The sequence below is a fragment of the Falco biarmicus genome, chromosome Z, assembly GCF_023638135.1.
Source record: "Falco biarmicus isolate bFalBia1 chromosome Z, bFalBia1.pri, whole genome shotgun sequence".
Taxonomy (NCBI): domain Eukaryota; kingdom Metazoa; phylum Chordata; class Aves; order Falconiformes; family Falconidae; genus Falco; species Falco biarmicus.
In genome coordinates, this window is record NC_079311.1 from 42515687 (window position 1) to 42538762 (window position 23076).

Here is a 23076-nt window from a genome sequence, read left to right on the forward strand (position 1 = left end):
TCAGAGAGCACATATTGCAACTGTATGATTTATAATACAATTAAAACATAGCTGGAAGATTCCTCAGAAAGATGCATAATTTAATTTTTCATGTAACTGTTCTTTATTTGCAAGAATATATTGTTGTGCCGGTCCATTCTGTCTTTATTCCTAAAATAGCACATAATTTTTTGCTTTTTCACAGGATGAGGCAAAATTTGTGACATTTTCAATCCCTGTGTAGAAAGTTACAAATTTAGGCACCTAATGAGTACGTAAATATACATTGCTGTATTTCAAAGAAACAGAACTCTCTCTCATTTTTGTTGTCCTTAAAGACAAAAATTATATTCATTCAAATCCTATCTGACATAAGTGTCTGTAATAGTGCTACTATTTTCAGAGACCTTACACAGAACAAGCTGTCCACAGGTAGCCAAAATAAAAAACATGGCTAAGAGACTGATAGTTCTACGAATATAACTGCCATACTGCAAAGAGCAAGCCTGGAAAGTTATTAGAAAACTCCAGTTAAAGATGAGTAAACTGAGGACAGATAATCAAATGAGCCTGTGCCATAAGATTTGGCATGCCAACTAAAAATGCATAACTAGTATTTGTTGGCGGTTTGGGAGTTGTTAATTTTCCCTTGTTTTCTCTTTCTAGATTAAGTCCCTAACCACTATGAAAACAGAGTTGTGATAACATCGTAGAAACAGTGATTTGAGAATAGCTGTAAAAAAAAGACTAAAACTGTGTTGACCTCTCAAAGATCTGGGTAGGGAAGATTTTCCCCCAAGCAAGGGAGGAAAGACAGAAGTCATATAAGTACACACCTTTGCCTTTGGGATCACCCAGGGATACATCGGCCTCTTGGGGCTCGCAGTAATCCTTCCTTTTTGTCTCAAGAAACATCGAAGGCCCTTTCCCACACTGGCCAAAAGGGGCTGTGCCAGGGGAGTGAGAAGGTGGAGCTATGAGTGAGCAACAGCAACCTGAGCATGCTCCAGATAAAAAGAGCATCACTTCAAGTGACTTTCACCCACCTTGTACATGGATTAACCAGGTACTGGCTGCTGTGCCCCTGTGCTGCAAGCAACTTCCAATATCCGCCCAAAACTCTCCTGCCCAGGCGAGGCACATGGAGCTGAAGGACACTACCTGTGATCACCCAGGCGTGCACAATGTGGCCTTCCAGGTAACTATGATTTCTTTTGATTTGTGGGGAAGAGGAAGGACTTAAAAACAATGAACAATGCTTACTTCAGTCCTTGAACAAAGAAAAAGCAATTTATGCTGTCTTCCTGCATCAACGTACTTTGCAGTGATATCCTGCCAATGTACAAGTCTCTTGTACAAAAAGTTGGAGCACAATTGACACATTCAGGAGTAGGCTCTGCCTATTGTCTTCGTCTGCTGCCTGGTACACTGTATCTTTGAAAAGTCTCCTAACTCAGTGTTATTTCATAGGCTGGTGTATCTCACAACTAGCCCATCCACCTCTCCCATCTGCTGTATCAATTACTGCGATTTCCTGAGGGCAAATAATTCAGTTTTGTTGAAGAGACGCATCATTATGCAGCAGACGTACATCTCATCAAAGCAATGTATATTAATAATGTGAGAAAAATGATCACGTAATCACAGTGGGGCATATTTTCTTTCTTCCATGCATAAAATAAGTGCAACTGTCTTGTTCTGCTCCCAAGAAGGGCACAGAGCCAGCCCAGAGGGTTCTGCATGTTATGTGCATAAAGTAATGTTAACAGCCATTTTAAAAATGCAGATTTCAAAAGCAGAAGCACCAAAAAAAAATAAATTGTTAACCAGTTAGCTATTGTTCTCAGTGCCCAGCACCCCTGCATTTTTATAGGAATTAGAACAGGGACAAACAGAAATTTGCAAACCCACAGCCAGGCCATTCACTGTGTTTATTATTGAAGGTGGAACAGGTCAGGGAGAAAGCGGCTCTAAAGAGTGCTGTATTATCGAAGTACCCCTTGCTTTCCTCTGCGGCCTCTGATCTTTACACTGCCCCTGAGCTCAGCTAGCAGTAAGGGTAGCACATAGTGGGGTATCAGCCAACGCTATTCAAATAACACAGAAAGGTCTTTGGAAATGCTAAGCATGTGGAATATTATGTAACACCAGTGACATCCAGCCACTCTGGTGTTATATTTATTCATTGAGCTATAGACAACGATAAGCAATAGATTAATCCGGTAATCTGCCAGTCAGGGAATATTTGTGGAATGTAAGGGAAATGCGGTCAAGTCCCTACTCCAGTCAATAGCTAATAATTCACACTAAGTGGGACAGCTTCAACAGGAGACGGAGACATAACTGTCTTAAAACATAAGCCAGTGGTTAGGGCATTCTCCTGGGTAATCAGTGCGCTCAACACACCTGTGCTTCAGAGCAGACAGACAAGCAATTTGAATTTGGGTCTCCCTCAGTTCATGTAAATCAGATAAGTGAGGACTTAATCCTGGGTGCATTTTCACACAAAATGTGTGTTCAAGATAGTGCATTCAGTTTCTAAAGTCTCTGCCTTACAAACTTACAGAGGAAGTAAGTCCCTCTCTAGCTGCATAAGCTCAATGCCAAATGCTTTTGAATGATGACCTAAGCTGAAAAGCACCTCTTTCCTCAGCAGTCTCTGTGGAGCACAGTTCAGTAACTCAGGTTAATTCTCTGCCTTACACAGCTAGCTCACCTGGGCAATGTGCAGGGAATCCAGGTGCTTCCTTTGCTGTCTGTCGCAATTGAGAGACGGGAATGCAGCTTGATGCAAGCAAATGTCTCTTTATTAGCCTGATAGCATGATTATATACACACAAGCAATTGTTACATCTTACTCTGATAGGTTCAAAACTTGCTTATTCTATAACTGTGGCAACTCGCGCAAAGATCTCACACTAGCTATTTAGCAATTCAGCAGTAGTTAACGATAACAATGTCTGCAGTTCTTACACCACATCCTTGAGCAATCTGACAAACCATTCCTTGTATAGCCTCAACTTGATACTTAGTCCCTGTTCCTATACCTTCAGTAATTTTTCATGTCCTGTATCAGCAGGGCTTGTGACCCACAAGCTCGAGCATATTCCTTTCAACTAACATTGTTACTTGTGGTCCTGCTTCCCAGGCCCCCTCCTGCAGCTGTCCATTGCAGAGGTTTGCAAGATCCTGCAAATCCTCTCTGATTTAAACAATGCAAATACCAAATCATAGAGACTGTGCAACAATGAAACCTGGCCAGAGTCAGGTTTTCTGGTTACTTTTGATTTCTGAAACACCAGAAGGTATTTATGTTTACACTATCGCTGACTCAACATGTAAGTGACTCCCTAGACAAAATAAGACACAGAAGGAAATAGGTAAACTTCTGCATATAGAAAAATAAATCGCTTCACAGTAGAAGCCACTGAGAAGAAAACAATCTCATAATTTTTCCCTATTTTCTTGTATTTGAGCTTTTCTTGCACAAAGAATGAACACTCTTCTTTCTCCAAGATGCAGTGTCTTCTAGTATTTTGCAATTAGTGTCTTTCTTAAACCACAAAATATAAACCTGTACTGGAAAGGGATTAGTTTAAACCATTTTAAGTATCAGTGTGGGATTGCACTCCACAGGTACCTTCAGATGTACCTGAGCCGATTCTGTGACTCAGGCAAGGTATCCCAGGAACAACTATTTGCAAATGAAGGAGATGGCTATTAAGGCAGTCAGGATGCAGGAGTCTTGCAGGGTCCTAAAGAGTCATATACTAACTTTATTGATCAGCTTCAGAATATTTTGCAACAACAAGTCGAGCATGAGAAAGCTCAAGGGTTGCTTTTAAAACAACTAGCTATGATAATGCCAATGAAAATTGTAAACAGGCAACTTTCACAATCGCAACCCCAACATGTGTCAAATGATTATAATGCAGAACTCACAGCAGACTGTAACTCTCGGGCTGAGTTCTGGAATGCAGTGCAGCACATTTTTGCTTCTCTAATTTCTTCTGTAAGAATAGTACACGCTCTTAATTTGCTTAGTAGATTAGGCTGCTAGCTTGCTAAAGTTTAATGATTAACGCACAATGGGATATAAAAAATAATGCAGTGACAAAGTAAACCTGGGTTAGGTAGTTTGTTTTATAAAGTCAGAAAGTTAAGAAAACAGCTCTTAACAATACAAAGCAGCTCAAGGCTAAAAAGTGGTGGATGAAGGATCATATCAAAGTTTTATTAAGTCAAGAATGAGAAGCATTGTACCTTCTGTTGTTGAAGGACTCTTAACAAGTTGAAGAGGTGGTAATATAGAGTAATCTGTCTTTTGACTGGTCAGTCATACAAATGGTCAAAGAGGGATAACTATTCAAGCTCATCTGAATTTCACATTGGTTATTGATATTTAAACACACACATCCTTCTGTACTATAATAGGTTTTGTACTGTGTCAGCTAGGATGCAGTTAATTTTCTCAGTAGCTGGTGCAGTGCTGTGTTTTGGATTTGGTGTGAAAGCAATGCTGATGGCACACAGATGGTTTTAGTTGTTGCTGGGTGATGTTTAAGTCAGGGACTTTTCAGTCTCTTGGGCCCTGAGGGCTGGAGGGGCATGGGTTATTAGGAGGGGACACAGCCTGGACAGGTGACACAAACTAGCCAAAAGGATGTTCCATTCCATATGATGTCTTGCTGAGTATATATAAGCTGAGGGAAGAAGAGAGAGGGGAGGACATTAGGTGTTAGTGTTTGCCTTCGCAAGTAACCGTTACAGGTGATGGAACCCAGCTTCCCTGGGGATGGCTGAACACCTGCCTGCTGATGGGAAGTAGTGAATGAATTCCTTGCTTTGCTTTGCTTGTGTGTGTGGTTTTTGCTTTACTTATTTAATTGTTCTTATCTTAACCCTTGTTTTACATTCCTTTCTGATTCTCCTCCCCATTGGGGTTGTCAAAAAAGGACTGTCATGGTTTAACCACAGCTGGTAACTTCAGCCACTCACTCACATCCCTCTCACCCAGAGGGATGGGGAGGAGTTGGAAAGAAATGTAAAGCAACCAAAACCAACAGTTTGCCATCAACATTGGTCTCACACCAAATCCTAAACACATCTCTGCACCAGCTACTATAAAGAAAATTAACTGTCACAGCTGAAACTGTGATACAGTTAATAACCATTGCATCACAGAAGTGTAAAACTTCTTCAGCCTTACTGTAGTAGACCCTCAGAAGTCAGCTAAGCAATGTTAGCTTTCAGAGAGGGTGTGCATTCATGTAGGGTAAAGTTCTATTAACCACATTAATCATATTTTTTTAAATGCATGATCCTGTGAAATATCACCTACTTCTTTTATACACTAAGCAGATTCCACTTGAACTGTTTACAGGCATGACATGAAAAATTGTGGGTCCTGTGTTATTGCTTTGTGATAATGCCAGTATCTGGGAGACTTAGAAGCAACTGTCACCTCATTAACAGCTCAAAATGGTCTCAAAAGAAAACAGACAGCAAACCTCAAATGTAAATGTACCTCTCATTCTACCTCTTTCTTTGATATCAGGGACATCTCAGTAAGCTTCTTGTATTAGTTTTGGGAAGATGCATAGCTCTACCTACACTTGCCATTCTTCACAAGCATGCTCTTATCCTTCAGTGCAGCATAAACTTAATAAAACTCCAATGCAATTGTTAAGACCTACATGCTAAATTACCTGCTTTGGATGCTACCTCATAGCTAGAATCAACAGACTGCCACACTGTTTATACCAAAACATCCAGGGATTTATGATTTTTTTTCCCCCCTTAAATGTCATGCAATATAAGGAATGTAAATCCTCACCCTCATCTGCCCATTGCTACTCAGAAGATTGTCCATGTTAAGTGTCTGCATGCCAATGTAATACATTCTGTATCTACATCTACAATAATGTCATACATAAAGTATAGAAACACTACTGTGTCTCTTCCATTCAGTGTAGTTTGGTTAACTTCTCTCTGATGGCACTGGCTAGAGTATCACTACAGTTGGCTACAGAATTTCCTGCTCAGAAATCCTACATTAATAGTAACCCTAAACCTGAGATTTTATTTATCTAGCTTGAATTTAGCCCTTATTTAAGAGGCAAAGGTTTTATCTCTTCAGTGCTGATGGTTCAGATCTCTGCTAATTATGGCATTAAACAAATCACACATTTCTCAAGGAATGGTAAGAACTAGCTCATAAAAAGGAATGTTGGTGGGACAAAAAAAACCTGACAAACTTTTAAAGGGAACTCAGAGGTAAACATAAAATAAATACAATACAAAAGGAAGATAACAGCTAATAAATAGTTATTATTCATTGGCCTCCTATTGTTAGTGCTAGGATGTATTAAGCAGTTGGTACCTGTTTCTGTAGAAGAGCAAACTGCTCTTAAGCTGAAGGAAGGATCCCCTTTAAAACTCTGCCTTTTACTCAAGCTGCATAAGGACATCGGTACTGCCATAACATACACAGCCCTCACACTCCATTTCATTCAAACAAGCTTATAACATCCTAAAAAATGCCATATATTTCTGTGTTTATCACCATTCTCCACAGTTTCCTAGATACTCTTGTCTGGTTAGTTGATTAAAACTATAGGTGTTATTAAGAATTTACATTTCATGAGCATAATTGTTGTAATTTCCCTTGGAAATTATGAGGGCATTGTACTGTATAACTCCATCGGATTCAGGCAGGAAATTATGCAGTCCTTTTCCACATTTTCAAAACATGTTTTCCAAAGCCATGTTTGGGTATTTTTTTAAAAAAGTGGGATATTACTCCATCTCTTACAGGAACATACATTTTACTTGCTCTGAGAGCAAAAGGATTTCCTATTTCTTTTTTTATGGCCGATTGTGCCAGTCTATCATTTTAACTTGTTTATCCTGCATTTCAGAATACTATCCAACTATCCTACTCAAAACTGACCACTTAAAGTTTTAAAGAAAACACTAATGTACTCAGAGGTGGGTGAGCCTAATTTACAACCTGTTTTAAAACACCTCATAAAGATTTAGCCAGCTGAATTTAAATCTGGCAGCACATGTTTCTTATCTGCTGTCTTTACAGCTTATTTACTATAGTTTAACACATAAATAATGAACTTTCATCCCTCCTGCCATCTACACTCAAATTTGTCATTTCACAGGAATTTATGAATGCTATGATTATTGATCAAAAAAATTCTTCCTCAGTATTTAAAATGCACTTTAACTCCTTCAGAATAATGACACTCTGGCTAGCAAAAGGTAGTACATGGGGGGAAATTTACATGAATGTTCTTCTATTACACTGAATACTAAAAATATAGCAAAGTTTTTAACTAAAAATCAGATGGCTTCATTTCAGCTGACAGAATCTAATCTGAAATCCAATTAAATCCAACATGGTAACTTAAAACATTTGCTTTTGAAGCATCTGTTTTCCACACAGTTCCTAAAGTACCCTGATTCTAATCTCCAAAGCTAATCTAATGACCCACCCTTAAACCATCAACAATTTAAGCAGCTGCCTGGATGTGCTGATAGCAAATCTGGTTTCATCACTAACTGATAGGGGTGGGAAAACTGTAACAGAGACTGTGTGCTCTTGTTAAAAGCACAACCAACAGAAGTTATGTGCTCTTTGCAAAACCAATCCTCTCTCAAAAGTCAGAGAGGAGATAGGTGAGAAGGAGATAGGATGGAAGGCCAAAGTATGTAGTTAGGCAAAAAGACTTGGCAAATGAACTGCAAACCTAGAGGAAACTGAAAAAGCATTGAAAGAGTATTTCACTTTCAAGTAAGAGATAGCTCTATGCCCTTGCCAAGTATTTTACAAGTATGAAATTTCAATCAGTAAAAGTACAGCAGAGTGTAGAAGCAGAAATGCAACTGCATAACACTTCTCATGTGATCATCATTAGAAGTAGATGGATCAACTCTGTAATCCTTCAAGCATGACCTAAAAGAAAGAGAATTTTCCTATCCAAGTGTCTCTAACTTGGTTTTAGCTTTCAGCTTCCTTGTGTCTACCAATTGAGTAAGTTCAGAAGTGACTAGGCATATCACTGGACCTGGCCTGGGCTTGTAACAGGGCTGTGCTAGCTATAGTCCCTAAGACTTGAACTCCTGTCTTCTGTTGCAATGTTTTGTTCTGCAGAAATATCCTGGAAGGTGGAAAAGAATACTGGGCAAATGAGATAGAGGTCTTCTGGCCCTGCTGGGTGCTTAGGTAACAGTTTGCTACAGCAGGCCATAAGCACAGAGAGTTCAACATTTTGGTGAGGAATGCCTTCAGCAAACTCAGAAAGAGAAAGACTCAAGCAAACAGGAAAAAGGAATAGGCATTTCTATTTGTCACTTGAATACTGCCCTTCTTACAAGAAATTAAAAATAATTATTTTTGTTCAAGGGATACAGTTAAATAGCATGCATTTTCACCAAACAAAATAAAAAAAGTTGTATAAAGGGGAGGATGAAGAAATTGCACTTGAAGAATCAGGTGTGAAGTATAAGAAAATCAGTCATCTTCATTGCACTCATTCAAAGACTGTTTTAGTCAACAGAATTAGACTCTTACTGAAGTAAACTTGTTATCAATAGCAGTTAACAAGTTTCTACTGAATTTGGAATATGCCAGAAATGTGGTATTTCTCAGTTGAAATGAGTGCTTTTTATGCTTGCATGAAAGAACACAAATCTACCATTCTGCAGTGCAGGCTATTTGGAGTGCCAGCAATCATGTGATGCTCTTACTAATTTTCTGTAACATTACTCATACATTCATATATTTTAATTACTCTATAAATAAAACTCTTATGTAATTATTGCAGTTGAGCAGTGGGTTGGACAAAATGACATCTAGAGGTTTCTTCCAACTCAAATTATTCTGAACTTCTGTTGTTTGTAGACAGCAACTTGCATGTTTATTGTTCTTCACACTGTCGGTGACAATAATCCTAAGAAATCTTTGCTTTTTCTTGCTTGGCAATAAGCATAGAAGTCATCAAAGAGACTATCCCCAGCAGTGTCTGTGTGTCAATTACAGAACTGTACCACTTAGACTTCACTGTACTGTCCTGTATAGTGTTTTTAAGATATTATATCTCAATGTTACAGTTAACCTCAGCTTCTTGGATTTTTTTTCCTTTTTTTTCCCCACCGTATTGAGAGTTTCAGTGGAGGTTTTCATTATCAGCTGCAGAGGCAGCTATGGCAAACTCCTAAGACAGCATGGTTGGAAAGCAAAAGAGTAACAGAAGAGAAGAGCTTTTTGTAAAAGAAATACCTCCCTCTTAAGGGAATGCAAAGATACTTTTGTCTTAGAAGGAGGGGAACTCATTTATTGGCATCTGGTTTAATCAGGGCAAGAGCAGGTGAATCAATAGCTTCTTGCAACTCTCCCCTCTTCCCCCAGACACAAAGTTCCAGAAACGTTTTTACTGAAATTGATTTTTTGTGAAGTTTAAAGTCAGAGTATCTTTATGGAAAATACGTTACTGAAAAGTGTTCTGATTTCTTCTAAGGTCATGTTTCTGCTAAAAGGCAAAACTTAATTGATATCTAGTAGTACTGCCTATTCCTGCCTTTATCATAATTTACTATGATTAAGTCTATTCTGTATTGTTCATTTGGAAATTATTGTTTTCTCAGAAAGCTAAATGTAGATGCTAATTTACTGGGTTTATTACCATGTAAATAATGAGATACTTCTACTTCATGCAACAAAAAACAATGAAATGAGCACACCGTAATTGCTGCCAGAAGAAAACACTGAAATATAAAACATTTGTATAAATTGTGGATATAAGTTATCTGAAATTTTGTTTAAGCTGCTTTCTTACAAAACCCAAATAAGAACCAGCCTTTCAAGGATCATTAAAAAGAAATAATGTACCCTTCAAAACATTAAGAAACAAGAAAACTCAGCTTCAGGAAAAAGAAAAAAGTAGAAATAGCGGAGTTGGTTATTGCCGTACTCTCAGTACACTCTGATAAAAGGTATATCACAGAGAATTAGTGTAGTAAAACTAACTGCTCTTTCCCAAGATACTCTGAGTGTTTTATCTCAAGAGCAATAGAAGTACATATTTGAAAAAAAATATGCATTTACTGCATATGCCTAAGGAGTATATATACTGGAGCAAAGGTACTAAGAGCCTGGACAAGGCTCGAAAAAGCAGTTTTGCCCTTGACAGGGAGAAGGGCTGGATCTTTGTAAGCTTGTTAAACCAGTCCAGAGGCAAAAGGCAGCACCAGGAGGTCATGTGAGCTTGGGTCAAGAAAACAGCAGATTCACATTAGCTAAGCACCATCCATGAGTGACAGAGCTTTGGGTAATAGTGCAGGGACTTGAACGTCCAAGCTCTGTACTCTGAGTTTTGGATTCCCTGTACTAGTAAAGTAAAACATGGAAGCACAGGCATCAGGATATAAATCAGTTCTTACCACACATGAGAAAGGCTTTGAGCTTTTGACTTGAAACAATACAGTTTCTGGTCTCATCATGCCCCCAGAACAACAGCAAAGGTGTGAATGTTATAAATCTAAAAGGTCTCAAAGGCAATTCAGAGAATCAAGAATTCACAGAGAATCAAGAAGTCACAAAATAAGAAGTATTCACAAAATACTAACCAGGTATGGTTTTTTTCTTTTTTTTTCTTTTGCATAACCTTATGTAAATTCATAAATCTCAAATTCAGTGTCAGTAATTGGCTGTGATAATATATCCAAGAGAGATATTTTAACAAAACCTGAATTTAATTTAAAATTCATAAACTGACAAGGAAGCAAGTTCTGTTCTCAGAAATACATTGAAGAAAGAACACAGAAAATTGACAGGATGTGTAGGATTCAGAAAAATGTTTTCTAATGTCATGGCTTCATACACAACACAAAAGAGGCATCAGAAATGGTGATCAGAGGGAATATTGCGGACAAGGAGCTGATACAGAAGCATTTTCTCCCGAGAAGTTGGAAAAAAAGAAGGTGGAAACACTGTCTTTAGTCATAAAATATTTCAGTCAGGTGGGGCATACACATTACTAAAGACCTGCTCATCTAAAATGGGGGAAATTTCAGACAAAAGCAAACTGGAGGCAACCGTGTGACGTACAACTGGCCAGAGAAAGAAGAGGAAAATACAATACAGATGACACATGAACGCATTCATTTTTAAGTTTTTTGACTGGACATTAGTTTAAGCCCACATAATGAGTAGCTCACTATGAAGACATGAGAGTTTAAAAAAAATCCAACAGATATTTTACTACTGTCATGCATTAATATTTTCACACCCACACTCCAGAAATAATCTACTCTAAAAGTTCCATTAAAAACTTCTAGTACCTTCCTGTGTTGTAATCATAGCTACTTGCAAAATTGGTGAACATACCTGAAGCAGCACATAAAAAATAGAGGTTTCCTGATGCTTGTGGGTATTCTTTTCTATCTTCCAGTTTTTTGGGGTATGATCAAAGGCAGCAACGGTATGCTGCCAAAGAAATGCCTCTGCTCATAAAGTTGAAGTGATTTCAGATTTACAGTGATGGGAAGGATGAGTTGGACTGTTCTGATATGCTCCTCTGGGAACTAAACCTCTGAGATCCTAGGAAAGGAAGGTGGTAGACAGTGTCTATACCTTCCTCTTCAAAAAAGCCAGCAAAAAGGGAAATGTCAAAACAAAAAGAATAAAAGGACTTGCAGAACAGATTGAAACAGCTGAAAAATGGACAAAAGTAGTGGCAGTCAATGACAGCTTGATTTTAATCAAAGAAACCAATTCCTCCCTGAAAAAGTTCAGCTGAAAGTGATCTGCCACTACTTTGTGCAAGTGTAGTAGAGATACTACTACTAGAGATAGCATTTTCTCAGGCACACCGTGTCTGAGGCAGGAGAATTTTATTTTGCAGCTCTGCAGAGTATGGACTTCGCTGTGCCCCTGCTGGCAGAAGTCCATGTGCTCCACGCAGCCCTTGGTTTAGCCTCAGCAAGGACCAACACTCCCTATGAGCCAGATCTGATACCATGTTTGGCCATGAAAAAAGAAGAAAAAGGGTTTGGATCCTTTCTCCCTTTTCTTTATGTATCTGCTCAGAGTTAGACACAAAGTGGTTTTTGATTTCAAATTTTCTGAACACCTTTTAATGTCAGTGTAGGAAAGCATTTGCAACAATAACATAGCAACATAATAATATTCTGAGCATACTCAAATACATTGTAGACAATGTGAAGAGATGTGGATTGATGCTTTTTATATTGTAATACTCAAAAGACAAAATAGGTTATATTCTCAAGACAAATAATGTATTTCACAAATTCAAAGAGCCAGAGCCTGGGGTTTTGGGTGTTCCGGGCAAGTTCCTGGCCCAGGGAGGATGCTATGGCATTGGGGAAAGCAATAGGGGAGCAGGGGCTCTGGGGATGGTGGTGAGGACTGAGGGAGGGAGGTATGGAACGTGGGCTTTGAGCTGTGACCAGGAGAGAGGACGTGGTGCCACAGGGAGCATAGCCACCTGCAAACATGAAAACATGGCTTGTCAACCCAAAGGGCTGGACCCTCCTGATTTATAATGTAGGTTCAATAATCTGTGAGAAGCACCAGTATACAATATACCCCAAATTTAAGCCAAGGAATAAATGATATTTCAATACTATGAGCACTTGCTGGCCCTAAGCTGAGAAGCCAACCTCCTACAGCCACTGGAGAGTGCTCCCAATTACCAAAAATAATAGCAACTTAGGTGAAAGCATCTGCATCTTTCAAGTTTGCTTTATTTCACAGTCAATACCGAAGAGAGAAAGAAATTGAGTTTAGTGAAAATACAGCCAAAAGTTACAGTGCAGCTCCATGTTGCTACACAACTCCTACCACCACCACCCCCCCTCCAAAAACTGCAACCAGGAGGCCTGAGGGACTCCTGTCTATGTCATGCTGAGTTTTCTCCTAGGGGAATGAATAGCAGCTTCTACATACATACTCCTCCACACCATTGTAATTACTGGCTGTGTGTTAATTTTGCTGGTGAACTGGTTCAGGTTTCTCACTAAAACCAACTGTGGGCTTTCTAGGACTTCCAGCAGCAGGAAGGCCAGACAGAAGGCAGAGGCCAGAGCAAGGTCTGTGGTGGGCCTTGCTTCACACAGCAGTTTGAGGAATGCAGTTACCACAAATAATAGTGAGGCAAAAAGAAAAGGTAAACTTGCCTGCAGCCTGCCACCGGTCCAAGTGGCCTGGCACAGCAGGCCAGCTACTCTCAAGAGGGTAGGACATGGCTGCCGGCTCAGGAAAACACTGGGTGCCTTCACTGTGATCTTGGCTGGACACGCAAGGGCAGGTGACCGGTCACGCTGCCCTGGCACGGCATTAAAATGGGGAAGGGCAAGTGTGGCGCAAGGGCCAGGCACAGTTACGCTGCTGCCTTTGGACGCCACGGTCACCTGCTGCCTGTCACTGGCCTATTCACAGGCACGTACCTGTGGGACAAGTGCTTCCCTCTGCCTGTCCGCACTGGGCTGGTGGGACGAACACAGCATGAACATGGCAGCCCCCACTGGTGTGCCCAGCAGCTCTGGGGGCTGTGCCCAGCCACCTGAAGGATGGTCCTGGCACGTGGTGGAGGTCAGGCTGTTGCTGTTCAAAATTTTTAATGCAGCCAGGTTTATATGGGTTAAGGTAGCAAAAAGGTGTGTTCCTGATGAAAATGTGCTATCTGGCCAGATTTCAAGTTTGTGCTACAAAGCCCATGGATCCCCAGCTCCCTTTAAAGGACTGTTACTTGTCACCTTATCCCAGCAGCTTTTCTGAAGAATAAATGTTTTGGCTTAGTTACACTTGTAAAACAATAAGCCCCACCTCCTGCAATTTAACCATTCTCCAGACATAAAATTAAAGTTCTGCAAAGAGAAAAGCAACAAAAACAGGAGGTTGTCAACAGGAGGTGCTCGGCAAGCTGGCTAATTAGCAGCTCTACCATCCCCACCTGCACCTCTCACCTTTTGGCATGTATACAGTGGTGGTCTGTATGGGGCGCTTTTCAGCTCTGAGAAACACTGGTGTTTTCCCCCCCTTCATTTCCCTTTTCAAAATGTGTGGCTGGCTTGGGAAAGTTCACAGCCAGGGTCTCACCACTGGGTTTGCCTGATGCTGATCACAGCACTGGTGGCAGACAGGAAAGCTGGAGCCATGCACTCAGTGCAGACGGGGAACTCATGAGACTGCTTCAACCATCTGCCAGTGGGGTCTGGGATTTTTGCACCTTACTTAGGCATGCACCCCCCTCACAGCCTTGGCATCCTTGTTTTCCAGGAGGATGAACACATCCATGTTGAGAGTGATCTGCATGAAAACAAACATGATTCAGCAGATGATGAGCAGCCCCGCTCAAAAGGGTAATGTCTTTTGGATGAGTAAGTTTTCCACTCACTTCATCCTGGCCTAAGCAATTATCTGCCAGCTTTTCTGTTTCTGGAGTGACAGCTCTAAATTTCACTCCCATACGCCTATGCTACACAGACCTTTGTATTGCCTAGTAATCTGTGAAATACAGAAACACATTGTATTTAAGATTATTATACCTTTCAACTGATACATGTGATTGTGGAGCTATCCTTCCAAAGCCTTGTAAATTAAAGGAGCAATTTTTTTTTAATGTTTTTTTTTGTCCATTTTTATACATTTGTACTTTTCCAGTATTTCCATAAGAGCCTTTTTTAAAGAGAGGACTTACAGTGATCACTTTCAGGGAGTTAAAGATTCACTATTGTCCTTCAGTTTCAATAGCTATTTACCCCTATACAAAATTGGAATAGAATAGCTGTTAAAAAAAAAAGGCATTTTGATGGAGTAGAATTTTTACATTTTGTTTAGCACTGGTGTCAGGTGACCACACAGTAAAAGCACAAATCTACATTTTATACTTGAGGATTAGGGTTTTTTGGAAAGAACTACAAACCCTATACAAGACATTAAAAAAAATAAATATTTAAAATTATAAAGTCTTAGTATTTTTCTGTCATTGAGTCTTCATATAAACCTTCATAGAAATCATACTGTACTTCTCCCCTGATTTCAATGACTGCATTCTGTTATACAGCACACTATTTCAGATCTGAACCTGTCTTTTTCCCACAGCACCAAGCCTGTCAGAGTTCAAGGAGTGTCTGGAGGATGCTTTTAGTCATATGATTTGGTGTTAGGTAGTCCTGCAAGGAGCAGGGAGTTGGACTCAATGATCATTATGGGTCCCTTCCAACTCAAGGTATTCTATGATTCCGTCAGCAGATTCTAGCAACTCACTCACTGGATATCTCAGATAGGAGTTTGTCTTAATCAAACTGGACTTCGTGGAAAGATCTCGTGTACAAATGATATATGAGGAAGTAGCTGTGAAGGTTTAAATTATGTTTTTGAGTTGTACATACAGAGCTTAAAGATTTGTTCATATGATCAGGTTTACTGCTGTTATCATTAAAATACTACTTCAAAAATCTAGCAAAAGTACTTAGAATTCACTTAAATACCGTCTCATTTCTCCTCTGTTTTTTGGAGATTTGTCATTCCTTTAGCAGTACGCAGGATTAAACGTTTTCTTGTTTAAAACTTTTGGTGTCTTGTCTAGCAAAAACAAACACTGAGATTTCGTAGATCAAACATCCAAGTTTGAAGGCCTCTCCAGTGGCAGGTATCCAGCCTTACTGATAAATAAGCTAGCTAATTGGAGAGGCAAGTGTTGGCATGCAAATGGCTGTACAAGGTTTCTTCCCCTCAAACCTGGGCCCACAGTCACTTAACAAGAGGCATCTCTGCACGGGAGCAGGTTGAGCTGGGGTTGAGACCAAGCCTGTATGTTTTTTTCTCATTCTTATTTACTTGTGCTCCCATGGAAAGCCAAGGGACAAGTAAGGTTTAATTCACGGGGAATTACTGTTCCTGAGGTCCTCTTTTTCTTTCATCAGCAGAGGTACCATTATCTCTGGAAGCGAAAGCTCCTCATAGGCTGGAAGCAGAAGAGCACTTTGCTCCGTTCTGATTACATTCAGGCTATGGCCTGTTCTGTGCTCTCCGGCTTTGTACTTTGCTTAGGTTAATGTTTATGTTGAGCACCTGACAAGGGCAACGGTATCTTTACCAAGTTATTTTTTGTACATTAGCTCCTACAAGCAGGCACTAATGTGATCTGATGTCTTTCTTGTATCTGCTTAAAAGGAAGGCATTCACAAAGCTGCCTTTACTATGAATGTGTCTCCGGTAGGGGAGAGCCTGTAACCTGAAACACAAGCCCTTTGAAAGATCAGTCTGTTGATAACAAGGGTTCACTACCTGTGCAAGGTGTTAACATTCACTTACAGAGTACATGCAGACTAGAAAAAGGATTTCTGTTGCAAAATGCAAGCAAGAATAGTTATGGCATATACAAATATTTCACATTAAGGTTCTCCTTTAATTGTGTGTGTTACTTGGTTTTTAAAAATCTTTGGTTAAGTAAAAGCAACATGCTGCACTTTAAGCACATAGAATCAGCTTTTAAAAAAGTGTTTCCTTAGTAAAATAACTAATTTTCATAAGGAAGATGTTTTTCCTGTCACCTTTCAGAACAGAGCTTCATATTTATGACATGTATGCCTAAACATTTAAGATATCCACGTACCAAAGTGATAATCATCTAAACTAATAAAATAAGAAAAGAGAGAGAGTGAGAGATGTTAGAGCGAAGAAGACATTACAAGGAACTGTAATCTTAAAATAGCAATTTTAAGCCCCAAAGGACTCATAAGTACCAGCAACAGATAGTAGATAATATTTTTTCCTTTTTTTGGTTGATGGATGAACTATAAATTTGATAAAGGACCTCTACTTTATTCATACATCTGTTTCTCATTTCTTCTTTTCTTTCTTTTCCTGTTGTTTCTAACCTCTCTGCTGAGATTGGGCAGATAACCTAATGTTCTTACAAGTAGAAAGAAAATAACTATGATTTGTGAGGCAACAGGAATTCCCAGAACTAAAACTGAAATACCAAAAGCAATCAAGATTTCTCAGAGACCATGTTACTCTTTGTACTAGTTAAGAGTATATTCTTGCTCTGCTGTTCTGAGTACTTATATGAATTAAGTTAATATTCCTTGTTTCTTTCCAATTTCTTTCTTTTTTTTTTTTTTTGTGCAGAAAAGAAAGGTATTCATGCTGAATTTCAGTACGAATCAGTATGTATCTGACTCCAGCTGCATCTAGTTTCCACAAAAGAACAGTCTGGATAATTAGCATCTCTAGATTTGTTACCTTTATACACTGTAGAGTGTAACACACCACTTTAGAGAAACAGAGATATAGCTGTTTCCAGCTATACTTCCTTGTCAGCTTGCACAATACAAGAGTGTTTATTTAGTTAAGGTTTTTTAACTGAAATACATCTGCATCACTTAACATTGGAAAACTGTGTGGAATTAACTCTCTTAACTACTATTTCCCTGTATTTCAGCATCCCTCATGAAATCACGCTGTACTACCCTTAGTGAGATGAGAAAAGAATGAAAGTGAAGTACATAATAATTAGAAGAAAAGGTACTAGAATAGGACATTCAAATATAACAAATAATTTTAGCTTCCATGAACTGATAATTATTAGATGAGAAATTAATGTAATTAATAAACAAATTTTCAAATATCCAGAAACATCTATGCACACTTTAATAAGGTTTTAGGTGGCTATTGGTTATTTTGCATACACAAATGCAGCCTTAGGCCTTCACAACTATAGCAACACTACTGCTCCACATAGCAATGGTGGGCTGGCTATATTAACAGTCTTTGCAGGCCTGGCAATGGGCACTGAATTTTTACCTACCCTCCCAGTTTGCACTAACCCTGTTAACAGACATCCTCACAGAAGAGCTGTACTTCAGAGTCTAGTAGAACTGACCCCCTAACTTTGGCCTCTTAGATAGTTAATAATTTTGCCCATTAGTTATCTGCCAGATTTTCACTTGTTCGACATCAAACCGAAGAAGTCCTCCCAAAAGCTCAGCAGACGTCAGCAGGATTTTCTTTGGTACGTTGGGATACAAATTTAATCCTTACCAAGTGCAGCATACTCCAGTGGAGAAATTTTCATCTATTTAACCTGATCTTCCTGTGCAAATTACTCTTCTTTTTTATCTACAGCCTAAATATCTCCTGTTTTGTTGGGTTTTTTGTTTGTTTTTAATTCTCCTAGGTGTTTAGAAGAGAAATATGATAAAGCTTGTGACCTTTGCAAGAAACATAAACCCACAATTCAATATGTGATCTATGGAATTTTAATAACAGGTACAGTATATTACACCTAAGGTCGCTGAAGCCTTTTTTTTACTTACCTATATGAGATTATAGATTGTGCATGTCTTCTACCTGACACAAAAACTCTTGATTGTCTTAAAGAATGCATTTGAAGGGAGGTAGAAGTTAATTTAGTCCCAGAGAAAGCTCCAGACCAGAACATCTCTGCTTGTTCCCAAACTTAATAGAAGCACAGATCTTGTTATACTTCTCCTCCAGCATGTTTGAAATCCAATTAGCAATTACTTTTGAGATAAAGGGTAGTTCAGGGTTTGTGTCTATTCCATTACCAGCCCCCTCCAAGAAGCCTGTTAAATTACAGTTTTAGGAACTTGCTCAAAAACATGAAATCTCATTAGAAAGAGTCAAGCATCAGCTTGCACTGAACTGAAGTCAGCAGGCTAGAAATGAAAGTTTTATGTTCTGACTCATATCACTCATTATCCATAGCAAATGTTTGCTAGAGGAAATGTGTTTTATGTCAGCATGCACTGCAAAGTATTTCAGATATTCTTCTTTGTCCCTTTCCTAATTAGCCAGTAGACTGGTTCGTCTCCTTCCACTTCACCGAGTTTTTTTTTGAGTTCCTCCCACTTGAACACGGAGAACACATAGACCTAAAATGTCTGTGTGATAGGCATCAGTGTACCATAAAGTGGTTATAAAAGGGCTGCTGCATGCATGCTGAATATCCTGCCCTCCTAGCATCAGCTTGTATTGCTTTGTCATGGTACAGGCATATCCTGGCTTCAAAAAGTGAGTGAGTTCCAAGAATATGTCAGGATTTCATATGTTAATTCCATAAAAAAACAACTTGCCTTACAAAACCCAGTAGTTCTTCTTCCTTATTTGCCATAGACAGAATTAGATTATTATTTACAAGAACTGAATATTTCATCGGCCAGCATGTATTAGCCATGAACCTGCCAAATGACAAACCATTTCACAGCTTCTTTATGAAATAAACTACTTCTAAGCTTCCCAATTATTTCAGAGGGCCATCAAATCAGGTAATTGACAAATGTTTCTAAGTGTTTCTTTATTGGATAAACTTATCCTTCTGTGAAAGAAGAAACAAGACCCATTGTTCTCAGTTCACAGTTTTTACACAGGAAAAAGCAGTCCTGTAGATGAGTTTAATTTTCCCAAGTAGTTAACATGTTTGATATTAACTTGGCTTGGGCATAGCATATAACCTTCTTTGACAGGATGAAGCCACCTTTGATACCAATAAGCATACCATAAACAACATTACCTGTGAAAGCAAAATTTTTCAGTAATTAGGCCAAGAGTCAGAAAAGCACTAAAAGATAAACACAGGTCTGACCTCAATCACATCTTTAAATTTAAGATTTATTCTGTTTTTAAAAAGACCAGCCTAACTGATATGTATATTCTTGTCTCTGTGGCAGCATACCTGGCAATAGTTATTGCAGCCTGCACCTTGAACTTTCAGAGGGCCTTGCCACTCTTCGTCATCACTGTCCTAGCCATCTTCTTCATCTGCTGGGATTTTTTAATAGCTAAGTATGAAGACAGAATTGCTGCATTCTTTTCCCCTGGAGAAATATATCTGGAGAAACAGTGGTTTTGGCTGAAATGGTAAATATTAATTATTTCCTGTTTATGCAGAAGAATAAAGCATTAGCCAATTTACCCCTGAAGTTTAATTTCAGGTTAGACCCCCATAAGCACAGGCAGGCAGATGGTTCAATCAGACAAATTGCAGTAAGATCAAAGAACACATACAGAATAATTCAATATTTTCCAGTTTATACATGTCAGGCACACCTTTAAGGTTGCAATACAGTAAATAGTTATCAAAAATCTGGACAGACTGTGTATAAAAATTCCACAGATTGACATAGGACAAGTTCGTGGTTGCAAGAGAACATGTTTACAGAAGTTCAGATGTGTTGTAGCCTTCTGCATTCATTTTGCAGGCCAAAAAGTGCCTCACTGTCACTTGTTCAGAGAGCTGTGAGATTCGCAAAAAACTTAACTCTAACATATGCAAATTGTTAAAAACTGTGTTATCTAGACAATACTTATTCACATACCCCCATAGCAATTTTTACTTGACCTTCAGGAGTCAAAACATGCCAGCCACATTTGGTATCACAATAAGATCATATAACCTTGTTTGGGATGGTAGACATTCATCTGGTAGATAAATGGTAGATACTCTAGATCTGGTATTCCAAGTATTCCTGAGCAGTTATCAGGAATATTTAAATCACTCCTTGGAAAATGGGGAACCAAAGAAGGCTTGTAGACCAAAAAAAAGACCAAATGAAATCTCATTAAAAAGAAAAAGGAAACTGGCCAGCTGCCTTCTATCTCAGCTAGGTCACCTTCTATCTGAAAGACTTTAAGGAGGAGTCATTCTGGTTCCAGGAAAATGTCCCAACTTATTCTTAAAATTTTGAAATAGTGTTGCCACAGGAGCAGGAACTTCTAAGAAAGATTGTGGTCCTTCTGCTCAGGAGCCACATTACAGAGCAGTCACACACAGGCACATCCATTAGACAATCTGGCAGCCTCTTTGGTGGCAGGAGCAAACAGAAGAGGAAAGCCCTGGTGAGCAGACAGAACAAGCTGGGGGCAGCAAGTGCTGTATTACCTTGGCTGCAATCCTTAAGTTGTACATATCACAGATTAAGCGCTTAGCTGCATGTCACAGATTCCTCCAAAAGACAGAAAGTCTCTCACGTGTAGAAAGTGTTATTCAGCATTGCAATGGCCAAGCCATTTTGTGGAACTGGCCTGCAATATTTTTGATCCAGGTCTACAAGTGGAATTCAGGTATCTAGATACCACTAAAATTAGTGGAAGAAACAGCTGTTAGACATAGGTAACAGTAAAGAACTGGGACTATGCTTAGTTTTCCCTTCTGTAAATGGGATGATGTATTCCCTTGGGTCTCGGGCTCTTGTAATATTTACCTTCAGTATGCAAGTTGAACACGGTTCACAGATGTACACGTTGCTCTTGACATTGTTTCTGAGATAGCTAAAATTGTTGTGATTAAAAGTTATTTTTCTAAACAGACTACAGGAAAGTTATTTTTCTAAACAGACTACAGCTGTTTACAAAGAAGTAAGCGGTTCATAAGTCGTTCCTCCATACTGTGCATTTCATAGGCCCATCAGTTAAACTGCACAGTGCTATTAAAAAAACCACAGCCTCTATTGCCCAGAGCTAAGAAAAGATTCCACAAAGAAGACAGGGAAGGAAAAAGAGGATGGAATGAGAAAGGAGGGTATCTTCTCACACTTCTTTAAAATAGAAATAACACCCAGACAAGAGTCACTTGCACTTTATTTGGTTTCCCCCACACTCAGACTTTGGGGACATGGTTGGAGGACATTTGCTCTGGATGCCACCATGGGATGTTGTTGTCAAAGCTGCATCAGCAAAGGCAGATTCCTGCTTGTGTAGAGCTACATGTTTCAGCTTAGTATGTTACTCACAGAGTTCAATCACAGAGATGTAGTGTTGTGGGGAGGGGAAGGGGAAGGAAGATCTGGTCTTCTTCAAGGTGTCATGCCTGACACTTTTTTTTTTTTTTCCTAGGGTGTTGGGTGCAGCTCTTATTATAGCTGTCATCTGCTGGATCATCTTTGACACAGCAAAACAAGGATCCCGTCAGCTGATCTCCTTTGGTGGGCTTGTGCTATATGTTCTCTTGATGTTTATCTTTTCCAAATATCCAACCAGAGTGAGTATTTAGCCCATGTTGGATTTTTTTGTTGGTTTATTTGTTTGATTTTTGTTCAGTGTCTCAAAAGCTATTCCCCTACCCTAGCAACAAGTTCAGTAAGAGTAACAAACCCACAAATGCCAAAATTTAGGCTTGCTAAAACCCAGTGATGTACTTCATTTTAAAACCCAGTGATTTATTTAATTTCTGAGGAAAGCCATTTTGCTCTGACATCTTGGGGAGCATGTGTGGGGCTTTACCAGCCCCTGGCTCTCACTGTTTAGGAAGGCTGCAGCCCATCCTTTGTTCCAGCCCTGATGCAGATTGGAACACATTGGTCCTGGAGCACTGAGGCAGGCCTGCACCTTGCTTTCCGCCCACAGGAGGCTCACTACAGTCCTCTGGATGTCACAGGCACTTATTTGAGGACACAGTCATCACATCAACGCACATCACATAGAACTGAAGACATGTTCCCCCATGTAGCTCTTAACCCCTCACAAGTTTGATTCCCACTGCAAATGCAGCAGCTGAGGCCAAGCTGAGTTCTTCCTCCCTTTTCGGTAACCCACTCCCATAGGTTCGTTGATGCCATTTGTTTTAATTTTCCAGTTAAAATGTCCACTCTGAACTGCTGTGATATTACAAAGGGATTAGTTCAGCCACCACAACTCCTACCTCAGTTTTTACCCCTGTGCGCACACCTAGCATACAGCACATGCTTTCATCAGTCATACATTAATCCCAAGTTTCAGTAATACTTTTTCAACACTCTTGCATCAGTGCTGAGACTATTTTAACAGAAAAAGTCCCCTCATAAGGGACTAATGGACCTGTCACTCCCCATCCTTTGTAACTGCTGCTGAGGTGAAAACTCTTGTACTCCAAATGCTTTGTGGTCTCCCATGGGTCCTCATTATACCTACTTGGCTTGTGTTATTCAAATATCATCTGAATAAATTAAGAGTGCCACCTGAGCTCTTTGCCTTGTAAATAATCAGATTCAATTTTCACAAAACAAAGATGTTTTCTGAGGCAGCAGAGCAGAAATCTGCAGTGTAACGAAGAGGGACTG

General features: G+C 39.4%; 1 protein-coding gene across 1 annotated transcript in view; it reads left to right on the plus strand.

Moving 5' to 3' along the window:
- The first annotated feature begins 988 nt into the window (after window positions 1–988).
- The window catches only part of SLC28A3 (solute carrier family 28 member 3), a 46497-nt gene continuing 24409 nt past the window's right edge, over window positions 989–23076 (plus strand). The window contains exons 1-5 of the mRNA XM_056324893.1: window positions 989–1177; window positions 14291–14373; window positions 18198–18289; window positions 19711–19900; window positions 21875–22019. Coding sequence (XP_056180868.1) covers window positions 1121–1177; window positions 14291–14373; window positions 18198–18289; window positions 19711–19900; window positions 21875–22019 — 567 coding nt within the window. The 5' untranslated portion in view covers window positions 989–1120. The remainder of the gene's footprint in view (window positions 1178–14290; window positions 14374–18197; window positions 18290–19710; window positions 19901–21874; window positions 22020–23076) is intronic.